This window comes from Vidua chalybeata, chromosome 5 (genome assembly GCF_026979565.1).
Source record: "Vidua chalybeata isolate OUT-0048 chromosome 5, bVidCha1 merged haplotype, whole genome shotgun sequence".
Taxonomy (NCBI): Eukaryota; Metazoa; Chordata; class Aves; order Passeriformes; family Viduidae; genus Vidua; species Vidua chalybeata.
Window position 1 is genome coordinate 10,759,365 of NC_071534.1, and position 19,891 is coordinate 10,779,255.

The window sequence follows — 19,891 nt, forward strand, 5'->3', positions numbered from 1 at the left end:
TTACTTCATCGCGTACTCCTTTCACGAGGAAGCACGGAAGATCTTTTCCGTAATTCGTGCCTTTTCGAAATAGTCCACTATCTCTCTCGCCTGTGTTTTAAATCCTATCAACGTGCGAAAAGACCAAGGAATTCAACACTTCAAAGCTCACACATTGGGTGGAAACCACCCGCTTTCCCAATATCCATAGGAACGCCTGCATATACGGCTCATTTCGTTTTCTTTTTATTACCTAAGACTTAAAAAAATACTTTCATTTAGAAACAGTATTGTTTTTTAATTATAGTACTTCAGGAGATTTAAAATAAAGGTCCGTTTTAACCACTTTGCACAGACGCACACCTACCCCCAACTCCAAACACACACAGAGACAGACTGGTTGAGATCTGTTTCATAGCAGACAAATTATCTTTTAGGCCAGTTTTCTGATGTGAGGGAATTCTAGTTTTAAGTTTCGCTGGTTTACATTCCCTCTACACAAACAACTGCCTACAACATTTCTTTCTCTGTTTAACTCTAGGACAAAACTCCTGAGCTGTTTAATAGAGAAGGAACACCGGTTCTTAATTTTACAGCTTCAGAGAACAGGACTGCAGCTACCGACATATCAGTCAAATTGATTAAAGAAAATCTTTTACTTAAGGGTATGTGCCCCTGAAATTACTTTGCTGTAAGCCTCTCAGGGATCTGGGGGGAGAGGGAGGGAAGCGAGGGATTACTTTTTCCAGGATCCCTGGAGAAATGAGAAGAGGTTGCAAGGGGAAATGTCCTTTTTATTTGTCCTCCCTCCCTCCCCTCCCTCCCTCCCTCCCTCCCTTCCTTTCTCCCCTCACCCTCCCCAAATGCTTGTGTGTGTCTGTCTGAAACAGATCTGTTTGTGGAAAATGGGCCTGGAACTCCCTCCTGTGTTGGGATTAGGTCTTGGGGGACCTGGGGTGGAGTTAGACTACTTGCTTATTTTCATATTCATTAGAAATGGGAGGTTGCACAAGAAGTCCTGCTGAGCTTCAAGATATAAGAGCAACTTCGGGTTCCCCTTTCAAGACAAGACAAATCAAAGGCTCAGAGGCAAAACAGCTCTCTAAGCGCTGAACGCCTCTTCCTCCCTCCCTCCTTCCTTCCCTCCCATCCACTCACTCTCCCTCCCTTGCTCACAGTCCAGCCTCTGTCTGGGGAAGAGGCTCTCAAGCAGCTTTAGATGATTATGGATTTTCTGAGCGAGAAGTTTGCCCTGAAGAGCCAGCCGAGCAAGAACAGTGACTTTTATATGGGAGCAGGAGGCAGTTTGGAGCACGTTATGGAAACTTTGGACAATGAGTCCTTTTATAGCAAAACGTCAGGCAGCAAATGTGTACAGGCCTTCAACCCTCTGCAAAGAGCTGAGCATCATGTGAGGCTGGAGAGGACATCACCCTGCCAGGACAGCAACGGTGAGTCGTCATCCCAGGGTTATTCCTCCTCCTGGAGATGTGCGGGGGAGGGCAAGGATTCTCCCGCCCAGGGTGACCAAAGGCAGCTGTGCAGACTTCGGGTGTGGGCATGCGAGGGGCTGTCAGGTCCTAGTAAAATAATAATAGTAGTAAAGTAACAATACTATTGTTATAATACTGCTACCCTAGTATTAAAAAAAAAAAAAAAAAAAAAATCCGTGAGAAGGAAAACGCCTACTTTGAAGAGCTCTTTTCCTTTCAGTGCAGCTCTTCAGCTACTGCCTTCCTTCCCCACTGGCCCCGGCCCGGCTGCTCCGGCTGGCCGAGGACACAGCTCCGGGCACGCCGGCACAGCCCGCCCGTCGCGGGGCAGCCCGCCCGGGGGACCGACGGGCCGGCGGGTCCCGGAGGGTGCTGTAGGACACGGCCGCCCCCCGGTACCTTCCGGCACACCCTGGCCACCCCCGGCACCCCCCTGACCGGCCCCTGGTCGCCCTCCGGCCGCTGCCCGGCCATCCCCGCCCCCACTGCGAGCCGCGGCGTTTTCACCCAGCAAACTCCCGGGAAAAAGCATCGCCGGTGTGTCCGTGTCGGACGGACCCCGCACACGGCCGGCTCTCCGGTGCCGATCCAGGGAGGGAACGGAAGACCGCTTGGTCATCTCTGCTTCCTTCAAACATCGTCCTGCGACGGTAGCGGGGTTCTCTGCCGTGTTGCTAATTGATGCGTGAAGGTGATTGTTCTCAAAATCCCGTCGGTCATCCAAAGAATAAACATTTTATCGAGTATTAAAATTTTCTAGCTTATAAGCAAGGAGAATGAAGAATATTTTCTTTTTAAAACATTCAAAATCTTCCCCATTATTCCAATACAATGAAAACCGCTGTAGAAGAAAATTTACAAACTAATTTCCTAGAAAAATTGGAAAACATGGTTAAGATCAGCTGCAGTAAGACTAACAATATGATATGCTTTTTGACTTCATGTAGTCATTGAAGTATATATATTTTTTTGGAGAAAGTTCTTTTATTTGTACGAAAAAATGGTAAGAAATCGATAGATTTCTTCAAGTGTAATTTAAAAAATAAAAACCCATAGGAAATTGATTTATACATTGAAGTTTTTCTTAATTAGCTAATTTACTGTGTACCTCGAGGGCTTTAGGGCATTTCCTATCTATGTATGTGTTGATGGTAAGTATCTAAAAATTGTGTTTCATTGCAATCAGCTCAAATTGAAAGAAAAGAAATTACTCAGAACATGAGAACAATCTCAAAGCTAGCTTATTATGTTACATAGCATGTTTGTACGTTTTAATTTCTATAGAACTTGAATCTTTTTTCCCACCTTTTTCTTAGAAAATAATTAAATTTTTTTTTTTAAATTCTTTAACTTTTCATTACTTTTTCAGTGATGTGTGATAAGTAAAAATATTGTAAAGTAGGAAATATTTTCATTCTTTATTAAGAAGCTACTGTGGAATATTTCTTATCTCTCCCACTAAAGTTTTATCTAAAGACAAATAGTTCCTGCAATCCTTTTGCAAAGTATAGGAAACTATCTCTTTTAATAAGTTAACATTTTGCATAAATGCCTTGTATTTTGTAACCATAACAAGCTTCATTGGAAATAATTCCACTACACAAATGCAAAAGAAGGTATATGGAATTTAGTGAATTTTAAAAGTGAATTTAATTTTTGGTTTAATTTGCTTCTTGATTTGTCAGTTTACAACTATTAAGTTTACTTCACTGTTAGTTTGTATTTTCATAGAGATAGAGGTTTTTTTACATTTGCTTCCAAGTTTAAAGGCACATTTGTCAATAGCTTTGTGCCTCTTCTATGAAAATCTGTTTTGGGCTAAGATTCCTTAACCGTACAACTCTAGCTGAGGCTGATTTCATGCATTGTTAACTACTTTAGCAGGAATAGTGATAGGGTGAAAATAGCCAAGTCTCTTGCACAGTCTCCTTTCTTTGTAAGTTTTCAGATGATATTTTCAGATAACATTCTTGGTTAAAATTCAATATGATTTAGCACTTTTATTCTATCTGTAGTTAATATTACAAATTCCTCTTCAATGATCTCCTATAGAAATAACACTGCCACGATAGAATTTGGCTCCTTGTGAAACTGTTTTATATGAACTCCTGAGTCTAAACACCTCTCCTTCCCCCTTGATCATTTATTAACCAGCTGTTAACCCACCTTGTACACAGTGAACTACGGGATTACTAAAGTGGAAGGACAGCCTCTTCACACAGAGCTGAGCAGGCCCATGGACAATTGCAACAATCTCAGGATGTCTCCAGTGAAAGGGCTGCAGGAGAAGGGGGACCTGGATGAACTTGGTGATAAGTGTGACAGCAATGTCTCCAGCAGTAAGAAGAGGAGACACAGAACAACTTTCACCAGTTTGCAGCTGGAGGAACTGGAGAAAGTATTCCAGAAAACTCACTACCCCGATGTCTATGTAAGAGAACAGCTAGCTCTGAGAACAGAGCTCACTGAGGCCAGAGTCCAGGTAGGAACCAGATTTCAGCCTTTTTATGACAAATTGTACATTGTAGGAATGAGTAAATTACACTCTTGGGGATTGTACAAAAGACCATGAAACTAAAGTAAACAGCTTGTTTTGCCTCATTTCTTTATGGACATGAGTTGTTATGCTGTAGTGCTAAAATAACGTGTTATTTTTTTTAAATAGCTTGTGTTGCAGTTCTGAACACTTGTTTAAAGGATGAGAAAACAACATCAACAGTAAAGCTGTCTTGATCTCTTGTAGAATTCCAGGCAGTGAAAACGTAGATTGTTACGTGAAAAGATCCCACTATAGACTTGTTGCATGTAGTTCAGACTGATGACAATGCAGAACTCAGATGCAGAGGATTCTGTGTGTGTCATGGCATGAAAATTACAGTCTGAAAAGTAAATAAATTCCTTGTTTCTATCCAAAGACTGTACAGTGAAACTACACATACAAAAATGTATACATGTATCTATATAGTTATATACCTGCATTTACATAGATATGTGTGTGTGTGTGTGCTTTGTGCCTGTATAAAACAAGGACATAATCTATTCCTCTTTTCTGTATGGAATGATCTTAGAAATCACAAAATTAGGAGGTACAATTTCTGCTTTTTAAACTTTGATAACTTATAAATAATATTATTCTATTTTTTGGAAGGAAACATATTGGTGATCACTTAGTACATTATTTGAATATCATAACTGCATACAAATGTGATTCATTCAGTATGTGCTCATATAGTAATCTCAATAATATTTATGACTTTTGATGTGCAATGGTGAGAAAAGATGCTAAATATCCAGGAAATTCAGCCTTTCTCTTGTTTAGAGCTTTTCTGTTAGAAAAGGGTGTGAGCCACTTTTTGCAAGTTTATCTTCATTTTAGATCTCTTTTCTGTTCTGGTAATAATAATTATTTCAATTTAGAGAATAACAGTCCTGTTGATTATTACAGACTGGGATTAATTTTTTTAATTTAGTGACTTGAATATGATAACAACTTCACAACTTGTAATTAAACACATACTCACACATGCATATAGAGAAATAGACGTCAGTGCACATGCATACAAACTGAAATTAAAGCAGAAACATTTTCAGAAAAAGTCAACTAATTACTTTTACAATGAAGTGTTCTTTTCGTGTCTATTCAAGCTGGCATCACATATGCCATTGTCATCAGAAAATAGAGTCCAAGACTGTGTGCTCCGTTACATCGATGTGATATCAGCAATGCCGATGGAATTTGTTTCAGTGGCTTTTAACTCTTTAGGCTCTGTGCAATTCCTCTCCTCAATTTGGTACAGCTTTCCATTCATTGGGATTTAGTCTTGACTTAAAAAAAAAAGAAGGTAGCATAATGTTAAAACACTTTTCTAACAAGTTAATTCTGGAATACGGAGAACTACTTCAAGAACAAATTAGTAGTGAGAGCACGGAGGGAAAATTGAACTAAAGTGTGTCATCTGACTTATCACATTTTTTTCTAAGATTTTTAGGCTTCATATTGTAAGAGTATTTAAAAGAAGACAGTAAATGAAAAATATATGTCTATATCAGACTTTCAGAGAGTATTTATTTCTATTTTATTTAAACATGTTTTACCTTTCTTAAAAGATAACTGATCTTTGCATTTCTCATATGCTAAATATGGAAAGACATGTTGATCATTTCTATCCAGAGTAGCAAGAGTATTCCATCACAAGATTAAGCAATTTGCAAGGCCTTACGTCATTAAAGGCAAGCATCTGGCAATTCAAGGATAACAAGCAGCAGATTTCTACATTGCTTTGTGGAGGCAAATGGTTACTTTATCTCTGCCAAGAGTAAGTTTCTAGTAAAGTGGTGTAAACAGAAACATTTTGGGGGATTGTCCAAGGCAAAAAAAAATGTGCTTTTTCTCATTTACTTCTATGAATTCAAGCAAATTGTTTGATTTAGTGTAGCAGAGTGATCAGCTGGATACCTTACCCAGAGTTCCCTTCACCACCATTTCATCAACATCCAATTTAATATTTGTCCTGCACGCATGCAGAGAGAGCCAACCTGAACCTAATTTATCTAAGTTGTTCTCTTTCCTGCTGCATGTCAGTTCAGTAATTGGTACCCATTTTAAGAAGATTGTCAAGGTCTTTTTTCAAGGAAAGGACTTCATGACTAAATTTCCTTATCATGTCCTTGATGCCTCTTGTGGAGACAGGAGTTTTTTTGCCTTCCCTTTTCTTTTTGCTGAACCTCAGGCATCATAAATAATACAAATTTACCACCAAGGTTCCTAACAATATATACTCAGGAGTTATATGCATGAGCCTTGCTTTGATTGCTGAATCTTTTAAAAGATTGCACATACTACATCTGCCACAAGTCCTTGGGAATCAAAATGGGCAAAATTATGCCCTGATTGCTTAAGCTGTATCAAAAGACATTTGAGTTCTCCAAAGATCAATGCAAGAATGGAATTATAAACCAAACAATGTTATTTTAACTATCCCAAAATACGGAACTAGTAAATATCCCTCAAAATACAGGAAGTATCTATAAAAATCCCACCATTCATGTATGTATATATCAAAGTGAATTAATGATCAATTTAGCAGGATGACTAACCAATGCCATTGTTTCCTTTAAAAAAAAAGGTTCAGTTAAAAGTGTGACTTCTTAAAAAAAATCTCAGTGAGCTTGCTTACACCAGAACAATAATGACTAGTTGGATATTACTCTTACACAGTGTTACTTTTCTTTGCAATCCCCTTTATTCATCATGATAATGCCTAATCAGTCCAAATTAAACTGTCTGAAAGACAAGAATAAATTATTAAGACCATGGGACAATGACAGTTATCAGTAACAGAAAGAAATTGTCATATAATGGGTTTTTGATATAATACTTGACACTCAAAATATTACAGAACAGACCAAGGGGTATAAACAAATTTAAGCATAAAATCTAAATTATTCCATAGTTGAAAGTGCAATTATTTGTCTTCCATTATAAGAAACAGATATCACCTAACACCAAAGTGAAAAAAAAATCACAGTTGTTCAAAAACTGTCTGTGACATGGTGACTTTTTATTATCTTCCTGGCCTTTTAGCTAGCCTTCCTTATAGAAACCTTTCCTGCTGTGTAGACTACTGTCCTTGTGCCAAATTTTCCTGCCTTTTTACTGCTGCACTTGATAGAGACTATGGACGCCTCAAGGAGGCAGATTATGGGTAGTCACAACAAGTCAGTGGGCATGGGAATTTAAAAGAATGTTTCTTGCTACAGACTGATCTTTCTCAGGTTGCCTTTGTTTTTTGTTTGTTTGTTTTGAAAGAATGAAACAATATGTATGTTTAAAATAGCCAGCAATAAGTTAAGCAGGTGTGACATTTACAAGATTGAAACAGTGAAAAATTAATTTTCAGGCAGAGAACTTCTCTTTTGTAGATAAACAGAAATTTTCAAAGCCACTGTCCAGAATCTCCTATTTTCCTAAAGCCCTTTGCACAGTATATAATTTTGTTTACCCTGATGACTCTTTCCTTGTATGCTATAGGTTTGGTTCCAGAATCGAAGGGCAAAATGGAGAAAAAGAGAGCGCTATGGTCAGATCCAGCAAGCCAAGAGCCACTTTGCTGCCACCTATGACATATCTGTTCTTCCAAGGACTGACAGCTACCCTCAGGTATGGTAAAGACCAAGCAGTACTTTGGTTCTACATTTGGCAGCCATCCTAACAACTCTGGTTTTGTATACTTTGCTAAGATGAAGTATAAACTATCTGATCTCTAGAGAGCTTCCTTTTGATGTGTTAAACATGCACCATTTTCTTATGGACCTCAACAGACCATTAAATAGAACAAGTCTCTTACTAGCATGAAACTGTAATATAGCCATACAGAATCAGAACTGAATATATATCACTGGGGGAGACAAGCAGCTGTCTCAGACCATTATAGTTGGTTTAATTTTTTTTTTCAGTTCCCTGTTAGTAAATAGTAAGGTATACTGCATAATAAGGTTGCAGTCTTCTGTCTCTGTTCTCCAGTCCTTTGGTTTACTGCTTTGCCTCACTCTCTGCTTTTGTTTGTCTCCTTGCTTGTTTTAGCACATTGAATATTTTTATTCTGGTGCCATTTTTTTTCATGTCTCTGGCTTCACATTGCTTTTACCACATAATTAATAAAAAAAAAAGCACCATACAAAGAAAAAATCTTGCATAGTTCCTTTCCACTACTGGTATTTTGGTGCTCTTCAGCTTCATTAGGTAGCGGGGTTTCTGCCAACCTTAAGAAAATACTCATATTCTATGTAAGCTTGCTTTGGTCATGCTCTGAATTGGCTGAATGAAGAGTTCCTCAGGGCTGGGGAAGAGTGGCTGGAAATTGACTCAGCAGAGAAGGGCCGGTGGGTGTTTGTTGACAGCAGCTGAACATGAGCCAGAGTGTGCCCAGGTGGCCAAGAAGCCCAATGGCACCCTGGCCTGTAGTGCAGGTCCTTGGCAGTGGTGAGGCTACACCTCAAATCCTCTGTCCTGTTCTGGGCCCCTCACTGTAAGAACCACATTGAGGTGCTGGAGAATGTTCAGAGAAGGGCAACGGAGCTGGGGAGGGGTCTGGAGCACAAGTCCTGTGAGGAGGAGTTGAGGGAGTTGGGCTTTTTTGCCTGGAGAAAAGGAGGTGCAGAGGAGACCTCATCACTCTCTACAACTGCATGAAATGAGATTGTAGCAAGATGGGCCTTGGTCTCTTCTCCCAGGGAACAAGTGACAGGTTAAGAGGACATAACCTCAAGCTGAGCCAGGGGAGGTTCAGGTCAGACATTGGGAAGAATTTTTTCACTGAAATGGTGGTTAAGCATTGGAATGCTGGAGCCACCATCCCTGGAAGTATTCAAGAAATGACTGGAAATGGCAATTAGTGCTATGCTTTAGTTGGCATGGCAGTGTTTGCTCAAATGTTGGACCTCATGATCTTGGAGGTCTTTTCCAACCTTAGTGATTCTATGATTCTATGAATGTGATTAGCTATGAACCAGGAGTCTGCGGCTCATGTGTCATCTACTCAGTTTAATGTGCTTTACCTCTGAAGAGGTTACATATTACTAGGTTTGGTGTCTGGGCCAGAGCTGCCCTGTGCTCCAGCAGCTCAGAACATGGACACAACCAATTCAGCTGTGGTGGCACTTGTAAGTTGTCTGTTTTCTGTCTGTAAGCTGTCTTGTTTTCATTTTAAAATGTAACAGGGCAATAACGCAAACTGCATTAGCAACCACTGCATGACTCTCTGTTTAGGTAGGCAGACACAATCCTAGGTAGCCCCAGGTAGATTCACAAAGACATAGAATTGCCTTCACTCACAGGTCTCATTCAAGGCGGTCAACTCTCCTGTAAAGGTCTTTCTGACTTACCTATAGCATCACAACAAGGAACAGTGCTGAAGCTTTGGGATTTCTAGACTAAACTTGTGTCTGCCAACTTATCTTGTATTTTTGGTAGGAATCCATCTACATATTTTCCTAAATGACTGAAATTTCATTAGTATAAGATAATGGAATAATACAAGTGATTGGTAAGCACTTAAAATGATTGTCCTAAAATTAATATTTTTCAAAAATCCCACATTTTTTAACTATATGATAATATGATCTATAGAATTCTAACCCAATAAAATAACTATTCTGTACTTTCAGATTGTTAAAAAGATTAATTCTCTGCATTCCTGTTTATCCTTTTGTCAAAAAATATCTGCTAGACAGATGACACAACTAAGCTTCAGCCTGGCAAATATTTCCATCACTAATTAATAGATTCTTAAAAACAGAAGATTTAAATGCAAATACTGGTCCCATCATCTTAGATCAAGCTTCTCTAAAATGTGTAGAAATACAAAATGTGTACTCTTTTACAAGCATAAATGCAACGTGCTCACCTACAAGCACAAACTAACAGACTGCAGGTAAACAGAGAGGCACAAGTGTGTAATTGAGTTGGGACACCTGCATGAGAATGATGCTTTGTGCTGTAGCGTACTTCAAGAACAGGAAGGTGTAAATGAAGGTGTGAGTCCACTTTACATTGGCTGTTTCAACTGAGCACTTGCATGCATAGCTTGGCTACATGATAAAAACAAGGTAGCCCTCTCCTCAGAGAAAAAATTGGTGACTTTTCTGTACATGAGTACGTGTCCAGGCAATTACCACAGAAGCTTTAATAAAAATTCATATTCTTGCCAACCTGGTGGTAATTCTTCATAGTTTTCGCATTCTGAAATCCTGTCCTTCAGTAAAACCTCACCTCTATCCTATATATAACATTTCTAGTGAGAATGACTGAAACAATGAAAATCTGTTTTAAAAACACGACTACTAACATCACTGCATTCAAATCTTTTGAACTAGATGTCCATTATTAAGTGCTCCACTAATGGAAAATAAATGTACAGCTCCTGACTTGCTATAAATTCATCAATCTATCCCACAACTCACACAGAAAATGTATTTAAAATTTTTTCATTTTAATGTTATAAATTGATTTCCCCAACAATTCCTTTATTTCATTGTAGTTAATGTAAGAAAAGAAAGCAAATATCCTTTTTTCCTTTTCTTTTATTCCCATACCACCACCACTACAGGCACTTCTCTTGTGACAATGGAATAGGTAAATATTAGACAAGCTTTGCCTTACCTTTAAATAAATAATTTTAAAATATGCTTTAAAATATACTTTTAAATAAATTATTTTTTTCTTGCGGATTGTGGAACACAGGTCACTAGAGCTTATTTAAGAAGCAACATGGAGAAAAACAGACTCCCTGTTGCTGCAAGAAAATATAGGCTGTGTATTGAAAAAGGATGAAATCAAGCTGAGAAGTTTACAGCTTTATGGTAGAAAGAGCAGGAACAAATATGAATTTCTGGTATGCATTATAAGGATTTGCAGCCTGCAGATTTTCTGTTTTGAGTCCAACTATGGATATGTTGAGAAAACACATCTCGGTTGCATTCCAGCAGAAGCATCAGTCTCTTGCAGTCAGTCGAGGGTGTCGTGGAGACTTCTGCTTAGTCTCTTCACCAATTATCTTCATCAAATACAAATTAAGAACATTATGCTGCTATGTATTGTGTGACTTCATAAATCTGAAAGGTTTCTCTTGTGAGAAAATGAATCTTTCAGCTCATTTCATGCAGTAGGTTGGCTCTGAATCAGAGAAAGTTTGAGGTTGGAAGTGACTCTGAAGGTGATCTGATCCAACACCTGTCTCTATAATCCAGTCTAATTTTGCTATTAAATTCCACATCTTTATCTTCATAATAATGACAATTTAGATTTCGTGAATAATTCTTTGCTTTCTTTTGTGAATAATTCTTTGCTTTGCTCTTTCAGTCTAACTATTTTTTACAGTATACTGACTTTAGATTTTTTGTTTGTTTGTTTGGAGTTTTTTTTAGTTGCTTTTCTACCTGCCAAGAAATTGAATATCTCCTAAACGGGCCAAATTCTGCATACATTAATCTTCCATTAATTATACTGTCAAATTCTGGGTTACAGAGGAGGGCAGTTTGTACAATATTCTTGAACAATCATCTGTGATTCAGATGTTTTTTTCAAGGCTTTAACAACATTATGCTGAAAATCAGATTTTTCTTGGAAAATTTTATGCATGGCAATTTTAATTCATTTTAGTAAAAGTTCTTAGTTACAATATTTTCAGTGTTTAACTTCAAGGTTTTCTTGCGGATGCAACACATTGTGGTCTAAGTCATCTTAAGTGCACTCAGGAAAACACATATCCTAGACATTTTTAGCTTAACTAGCAATATCCTACTGATAAGATAGAACATCTTAACATCAGTGGGGAAATGAATGCAGATTCCCTTCATGGGGAAGTTTATTTCATTTCACCAGAGTGAATGTTAGTAAACAAGCCATACTTAATTTGGTCACTTAAATACAGTGTAGAGTGTTATTAAATATGTCTCAGGATATCTGAGACACTGTTGAAGTGTTGGTGAACAGGATTTAAAAGAAGGATCCATCCTTCATTTTAGGCAGCCATGGTCTGATAAGTATTAGACATTTGTGTTTAAAAAACTTAACCAAAAGGATTTTTATGCCAGACATGGGTTCCCTTTACAGCTGTCAAAAAGCTGATCAACTAAAATTTTTATTCCTAAAACATAAGGTGTAAAATAGGTAAGATGATCTGTCAACATTTTTTTTTTTATTCTGATACCTGGTTCACCTGCAATAATCTGTAGTTATCTACACAGATGTATAAATATGTTGGAAGAGGAACAATAAAAAAAACTTTAGTTTTGTTCTTCTCTTCCCTTATTGGTCTTTATTTGACTTCTTCTGCCACCCTGTGTTACTGGGAAAGCTCTTGTTACAAAGGTACTTGATGTCATCAGATAGAATGATTATTTATGAGAACTAACAAGAAAACCTGAGACAAAATTTCATTTTAGTCCCCCTTTATTTACACACACAAGACTCCCAGATTTCCCTGTGTGAATCAAATTGATAAAGATGTCTTTATAAATAAGTGCATCAGTATGTAAATAAACATTAAATTGTAACATTGAAAAGCAGATTTAAAAAGTCAACATTTTTCTCCCATCTAGGCTCTTTCCTTTCTTTGCATCTTTCCTCCTTACTTGTTGTTTAATCATGTTCATTTTTTGTAATTTTTCTTCTACATTCTTTTAAAATTATTAATTTTGTCACACCATTCTACTTTCCCTCTTGATATCACATGTAAAATGTTTGGGTATTTAAATTTTTTTCTTGAAAATGCAGGCAAGACTTGGATGTGATAGAATTTAATATTTTTTTTCAGTTGAAAAAGCCCAATCTAGTGCAGGTGGAAATCCTAAGACAACAAAAGCTTTTCAAAAGTATGGGAACAGGAATGATATAGAAGGTGTAAAAAGAAAGGAAAATGATGACATCTCATAAATAGAAGGAAGAGGCTGAAATTTGCATTCCATCCACTAGAAGGATAAATCAAATTAATATGTTGAACAGCATGGCATCCCATAATGTGTTGGCAGTTGAAGAGTGTAGAAGTGGTATCAGCATACATGTGTTAAGTACTGAGTCCTTGGATCATCATTATCGTTTGCTCTAGCCTTGGTACATATGGCTAATCCTCATTAGCAATAATCAAAGTTACATGCTGCAATTAAATGTTCATATGGAATGTATTAGACACCACATGTTATATGACTTAAAATTTCTTTTAACTGTAGTAGGCACATAAATGACAGTTAATCACAATAGTTCATTAAGGCTGTGGGTACACTGATTGAGCATGAGTGGATGTGGCAGACATCCCTGATCTGGCTTCAAAGAAGTTTTATCTCACACTCGTGCTGTCGAGCTGTGACAGCGTGGAGCTTGGGCTGAGCCACCACCTGCACGCTGTGTGTCTTGCTGCATGTGTGCTCATTTGCCCTGCTGTGGCTGATCTTCCAAGAGTGGAGTGACACTTCTAATCTTTCTGGGTGGTGTCTGTTCCACACGAAGTAGCTTATGCACTGCACTTTTATTTTTTCTTGGTAATAAACCATCACTGTATGTGGTCCTTCTCATAGTCTCAGTGTTCAGTTTGCTGCTCTGTAGAGTTTTTTTGTGAAACATGTATTTCTTTAAGTGTGAGTGACTTTACTGGGGCTTAATTATACGGCAAATTTTTTCTTCCTATGATACACAAAATTTTTAATAGTATTTTTCAAAATATGAAATTTTGTTTTTAACTGTATAATAGAGTTGAAATATAATTAATCCATATTGTAAGCGGCCTCGAGATTGCCGTAGGGAGAATTTACAGTTTACCAAACATCCCATACAAGAATGAAAGCTTGATGACTTTTCAAACCCTACATTATTTGGAAGCTTAGCAAATGTGTCTAAGTGTGGAATCTAATGGTCAGATTTTTATTTTGTTCACCATGTGTAAGCCAAATGTCGGCTGAAGGGGTCTATCACATATTTTAAATGTGTATTATTAAGCCTCTCACTAAAATGTGCTAATTGGCATTTTATTCATATCTGAAAACTGTGTGCTGCATGTCTCATACATGAGCCCGATACGTACAGGTGATCTTCACATGTGCACTTGTCCAACAGCTCCTACAAAATGATCACAAATTAAACACCAATAAGTACTCTGTCTAGATATTAATGTAAAAATACAATGAGAGTGGGGACAAATTGCCCATAGAAATTAATGAACCCCTGCAGCTAGAGCAACTTAAAACATGGCTGGATGGGGTTTGAGTAACCTTATCTAAATTTGAGAGTAACTGCAAGCAAGGGTTTAGAAAAATAATCCGAGGCTCTTTTCAGTTTAAATTATTCTGAGAATCTACAAGTTTGGGAAACACAGGCAAATTTCTACCTGTATTTTGGATGTTCTAAAGAGGCACCCAGAAAAAAAAAGTGTGGAAAGTTACAGACCAAATTAATTTTGCTGATGGACTAGGAGTGGCCAACAGATGCAACTTGTGATCTAGTAGTTTTGAGCAGTTTAACAGCTATTGCATTTAATCTCCTGAAAGTAGTTCCTTGTGCTAGCACAGATTTGATATTTTCTTGTAGTACAAGAGGAGGAGTGCCAAAAATTTAGCAAATTAGTCTGACATTCACATGTTCTCTATAATTACATAAATTCTTAACTCTTAATTTAGTGTCATTTAGTCTTGTTTTCCACAGAGGAAATAGGTAGTTTCTAATTTCTAACCAGAGTAATTATAATAACATTCAGCACATATAACATTTATTATGTAATATAATAATAACATCTCTTGATATCTAGATATCTTAAAAGAGATTAGTGTTTTGTTTCCCATGTGGAACACTAAAACACATGCACTCAGAGACAGTCTCTAGTCTGGATAGGCAGGTGGCTGAAATAACACAAGTCAAGGGTTTGGTGATGGGAGAACAAAGCTAGGGAAGTGACAGTAAAACTCCCAGAAAAATCTGATATTTGAGTTTATGTGATTTCTCCAGCGGCTACATAAAAAGGCTGAAGCTCAGGGAGTTTGAAAGCTTAACAGAAAAAAGCAATGACACCAAGCGGGATGACCAATTACCTCAGCTCATTTTCCTCTGCAGTGTCTAACAGAAGGTCATGTGCCTAGGAAATCATATCGTAACCATGTTAACAACCATAACTCTCCAGTTATGGTCTTGTCACAGCTATGAAATCTTATTTCTTTTTCGATCAGGAAGGGTGTGTGTGAGTGTGTATGTGTGTATAAAACATACAGTAGGTAAATATATTGAAGGGCTCTGGTAATTTCATGGTAACCACAAGAGCAAAGCTCAAGTTGTTTGTGATGTTAACAGAAACCAGAGATGTGCTGTATGTATGGCCTCATTCACAGTCTCTGAATTGCCTTTTATATAGTTCATGGATCACACAAGATTTTAAGAGGAAAAATATTTTCTTTAAATTCATGTACATAATGTTGCTTTTCCTTCTAACATACCAGAAGAAGGTCTGATCATTTTGACTTATTGTGAAACATTACTGTATTTATTTTTAATACAGGAATACCTTCTGCACCTAAATTTCACTACAAGATATTTATGTTGTAAATCCTTGTAAAGAAATGAAAATTTAATACCAAATGTGAAGTCACTCAACCAACTAAAATGAATAGAAAAATGATATAACTGAAACATTGTTTTGGAAGGCATTAACTGCCTCATGAGAGAAGATGTAAAGCTTTCCTAAAATCTTGTGGCATTCCTGAAGTTAAGTTTAATAATTTGGATTTCTTTCCCTAAGGAAGAAACCTAGTGCACTCCTTTAAAAGTTTTAGAAATTAACAGGTTGTTCACATATTTCTTGAAAAAGACATTGGCATGTTTTAGGATTTGCAGCTGAATTCTGTTCTCATTTACACCTGTGCAATCTTACTGAACATAAATTGAAAGAGATTTGTCTAGAATAAAAATATCAGGAAAATTGGTGGTACTAAACTTAGTTTACTGCAAACCAAACTACTCAAAATATGAAAAGAGTGATTTTGTGATTCCTCCAGACCACATAGGTTATTAGACACTTTCTAACTGAGCCTCTGAACCTTTTGAAGATTTCTCATCATGACTGTATTAAAGGCAAACTTGTTCATGTTAGTATTTAAATTTTTTTTATTTTGAAAATTCCTCCCATAATTATATCTGTGCTGCCTGGGTGACTGCAGCGTTTGGCATAGCATTTCTTAGAAAGAAATTTCAGTAAGTCAGATAAATAAGATTTTGTTGCATGTAAGTTAGCTTTGGAGATTATGAGCTCCTTCAGAAATAGCTTGTGTATTACACACTACATAGGTTAACTAGTTTCTCCCTGGGGAAATTTGTCTGATTATAAGTCAAAACTGGCTCAGGTAGGTTAATCAAGGAGTAATAAGGCAGCTGGGAATCATGTCAAACTGTAGAGAGTCTCCAATGGGCTGACATTGGAGTCTTCTGAAAAGTGATTATGAGAAGAGGCAACTGCAAAGTTCAGAAACTTTTTTTTAGATTTCCTCATATAGACTTCAGGAGGCCCACAAGAAGGAAAAATCTTCCATATCCTTCCTCAGTGACCTTACTTCCTCCATTGCCTCCCAGCAAACCACCTAAAATATGCAAGAGCAGAAGCCTGAGGTGTGCCCAGCTATGTGGGTGTGCGTGGAAAGGCATATCCATGAGTGTGTGGAACTATAACTGCATGCATGCATGTCTGTGTAAACAAGCTAGCAGACCAAGAGTTTGGGGAGATGTGTTGCTACCATGATTTTCCCCCCAGGCTTTTAGAGGAAACCAAAATGGAGCATTTACTGAAATTTTTTTTTTTTTTTTTTGCTGCTAGAATTCCCAAGGAGTCCAGATTAGTTTGTCAGCTCCTGATGACCTTGCTAATACAACTGTTTAAAATATCAACTTTTAAAATAAGACTATTTCATCCTTTTTATCTGCACTAGATCTCAGCTAGAGGAGTTCAGTGAACCGTAATTTATCGCTTTAGCTTGTTGGTGGTTTGGTGTGTGCTGTTGCAAAGTGATAGGACAATGGGAGAAAACACAACTCATCAGCCTTAGAAACATGTTTTCATTCTGTGTGTGTCTGTCATAATTCATTACTTCCTCTGACCTCTACTTTGACAGAAAAAATCACTCAGCTAGAGAGATAACCGTTATATCTTAAAGTCAAAATTCCTTTGTCTGTGGATTTGGAATGTGAATTTAAAATTAAGTTTGAAGTGGGAATTCACTTTTCAGTGCTAACTGAAGAGTAATTGAGTTACTCCAACATATCACAGAGAACAAAGACGCGTGGGCTCAATGGCAGTGCATCAGGGCAAGAATACACTGAACAGACAACAGATTTTTAGAGAGAAGACACATTTAGTAAAGGAAAACAAATAGGAAAGCATATAGTTACTGGCTGACAAGATCTGTACTGTGAATGGGGGCTAAAAATGTCTTGCCTGATGTTATTTGCACATTAAAAAAATCAGCATTCAGAAAAGGTATATAGGTAAAAGTGGAGAAGACATACAAAGCTGTATATTTTATAATGATGTGTGTGAATGAGGAATGACTGAGGAAGATTGAGCACGTCAGAAATTATAACATATGCAAGTAGCATTGATAGAAAGAGAGTAGAGAGCTTGGGAAAACAGGAGGGCAGTTGCTGAGTGTGAAGTTTGATCAAATCAGAGTGAATAGAGCAGGAATGAAAGACCATGCAGTCTGAGATAACAACAAGAGCTGACTTATGTTAGGTCTTAAAAATCTTCCTGCCCGTTCATCTTGTAAAAAACAAGTGAAAAATACCTATCCATAAATAGCATCTATACATAGATGGTAGAAGGCCTCAGAGAAGAGACAGAGTGGAGCTTTAAGCGACTGCCAAGTATAGAAAGGATTATACATCAAAGCTTGAATACATGGTTACTCCAGACATTGCTGGTAACCACAAAGTTTGTGTCCTAGTCTGTCATGCAACATTTTCCGGGGATGCACAATGCAGCTTGTTCAGGCTGAATGCTGAAAGAGAAATGCCCTCAAAGTATAGTTTCACAAAAAAAGTAATGAAAATAAATTTTATGTCAAATCTATCTTTGAAACAAATTTAAGAAAAGGTCTTGAATGTATTATCAGTAATTCCTGTGTTTTAGGGTTTCATTTGTTTTAAAGTAATTACGCATGACTTCTCATTATTAAATTTTTCAAATACTTGTTGGGCTTTATCACATGAGAAATCCGAATTGGTTTGTTTTGTTCACCCTTTTCCTACCATTACAGTGGGAATTCAAATGAGGAGAAGCATTTATGTTGAAAATATCTATGATCTTGTACACTCTTTTGACACTCTGATCTCAGTCATGTGTTTCCATTAATTTTATTGACTGACTGGGCTGATGGCATCCTGAGGTTCAACACTAGACATCATATACGGAGCTGCAGGACAAAAGGATGGCAAAGTAAGGAACATGATTCATCAGCCCTTGCACTTAAGTGAACGATCTCATATTTTGTCTCATGTGATCTCTTCACACAATTTTCTGACATGATTGCAGAGAACTTGTTAAATACTTGTTGCTTGTTTTAGAGGGGAACTAATTATATGTGAAGTAAAGCAAACCAAGCATTGCAGAAAACAAAAGATGAACTATCTAAGTTTAATTGTGTTCATTTTATATATTCCAGATTCAGAACAATCTGTGGGCAGGGAATGCGGCCAGTGGTTCTGTGGTTACCTCCTGCATGCTGCCACGAGATACGTCCTCCTGTATGACACCTTACTCCCACTCACCCCGGACAGATTCTGGCTACACAGGCTTTTCAAACCACCAGAACCAATTTAGCCACATGCCCCTCAATAATTTTTTCACTGACTCGTTGCTTTCTGGGGCAACCAATGGACATGCTTTTGAAACCAAGCCAGAGTTTGAAAGGAGGTCCTCCAGCATTGCAGTTCTACGGATGAAAGCCAAAGAGCATGCTGCCAATATTTCTTGGGCCATGTAATATAGCAGTACCCTCTCTCAATTTCTTTCTTTTTTTTTTTTTTTTAAAGCAAACTAAAACCATTTTTATTTCCCATATTTAAAGGGAACAACAATAAGCTGCTGTGTGTGGAATGCTAGAAGTCACAATATACACGATGTCTGCTTAAAGAAATGCAATATAATATTTAACAATAAACCAAGAATAAACCAAATAGATTTACCATGCATCAAGCTAAACAAGCCCTCTTTGTTTTTCTTTTTATATATGTTTTGTTGTACCAGTTGATGAAATATGATTATAGAACCTGAAAAAAAAAAATAAAACTACTAAGCAAATATGTCTACTCCATGGCTTTTAGCAGTCCTGTATAAAAAATTTCATGCTTTACAATTGCATACTTCATAAAGGAACAACTTGGTAAAGGAAAGTAAATTTATTATACTGCACCCATGATGTAAATCTCTAAGCACACCACGCAAAGAAGGAAATGTATGACCATTCATGTTGTAGGTAGAATTTGTAGACTGAGTTCTCTCAGCACCACGCTACTGCTCTGAGCCAGCTCTGCTGTTTTGTTAAATGCATGATGAGCTTGTTGAATTTATATCAGTGAACAGCTAATGTAATAAGAATAGAAGATACTACTTTATCTTATGGATCTGAGTGTATTTCTATTAAAGATAATTAGATTGATTTTTGGTCACATATAATGCTAAAAGTAGGATCACAGTGCTTTATAGAGTATTCAAAGATGTGCACAGATTATATGTCAACTAGTATATTTTAATTAAATCTTAAAGATTACAGATAGGGTGTCATGAAGCTTGGGTGACTCATAGACAACATGGAATAGTACTCTTACACTTTTAACAGAATTCAGATTAGGGAAAAACCCCAAACAACACAAGAATGAGATTACTTCCAGTACA

At 37.2% G+C, this 19,891-nt stretch overlaps 1 protein-coding gene across 2 annotated transcripts; it reads left to right on the top strand.

Moving 5' to 3' along the window:
* The first annotated feature begins 1,151 nt into the window (after nucleotides 1-1,151).
* On the top strand, nucleotides 1,152-19,305 carry ALX1 (ALX homeobox 1). 2 transcript variants are annotated; one of them, XM_053943275.1, is made up of 4 exons: nucleotides 1,152-1,430; nucleotides 3,650-3,954; nucleotides 7,504-7,632; nucleotides 18,660-19,305. In XM_053943275.1, the coding sequence occupies exons 1-4, from the start codon at nucleotides 1,199-1,201 to the stop codon at nucleotides 18,978-18,980; spliced, it is 987 nt and encodes a 328-aa protein (XP_053799250.1). In that variant the 5' UTR covers nucleotides 1,152-1,198; the 3' UTR covers nucleotides 18,981-19,305. The 2 variants fall into 2 exon arrangements, with proteins under 2 accessions (XP_053799250.1, XP_053799251.1); XM_053943276.1 differs by lacking the exon at nucleotides 18,660-19,305 and adding an exon at nucleotides 10,580-10,605.
* The last annotated feature ends 586 nt before the right edge of the window (nucleotides 19,306-19,891 follow it).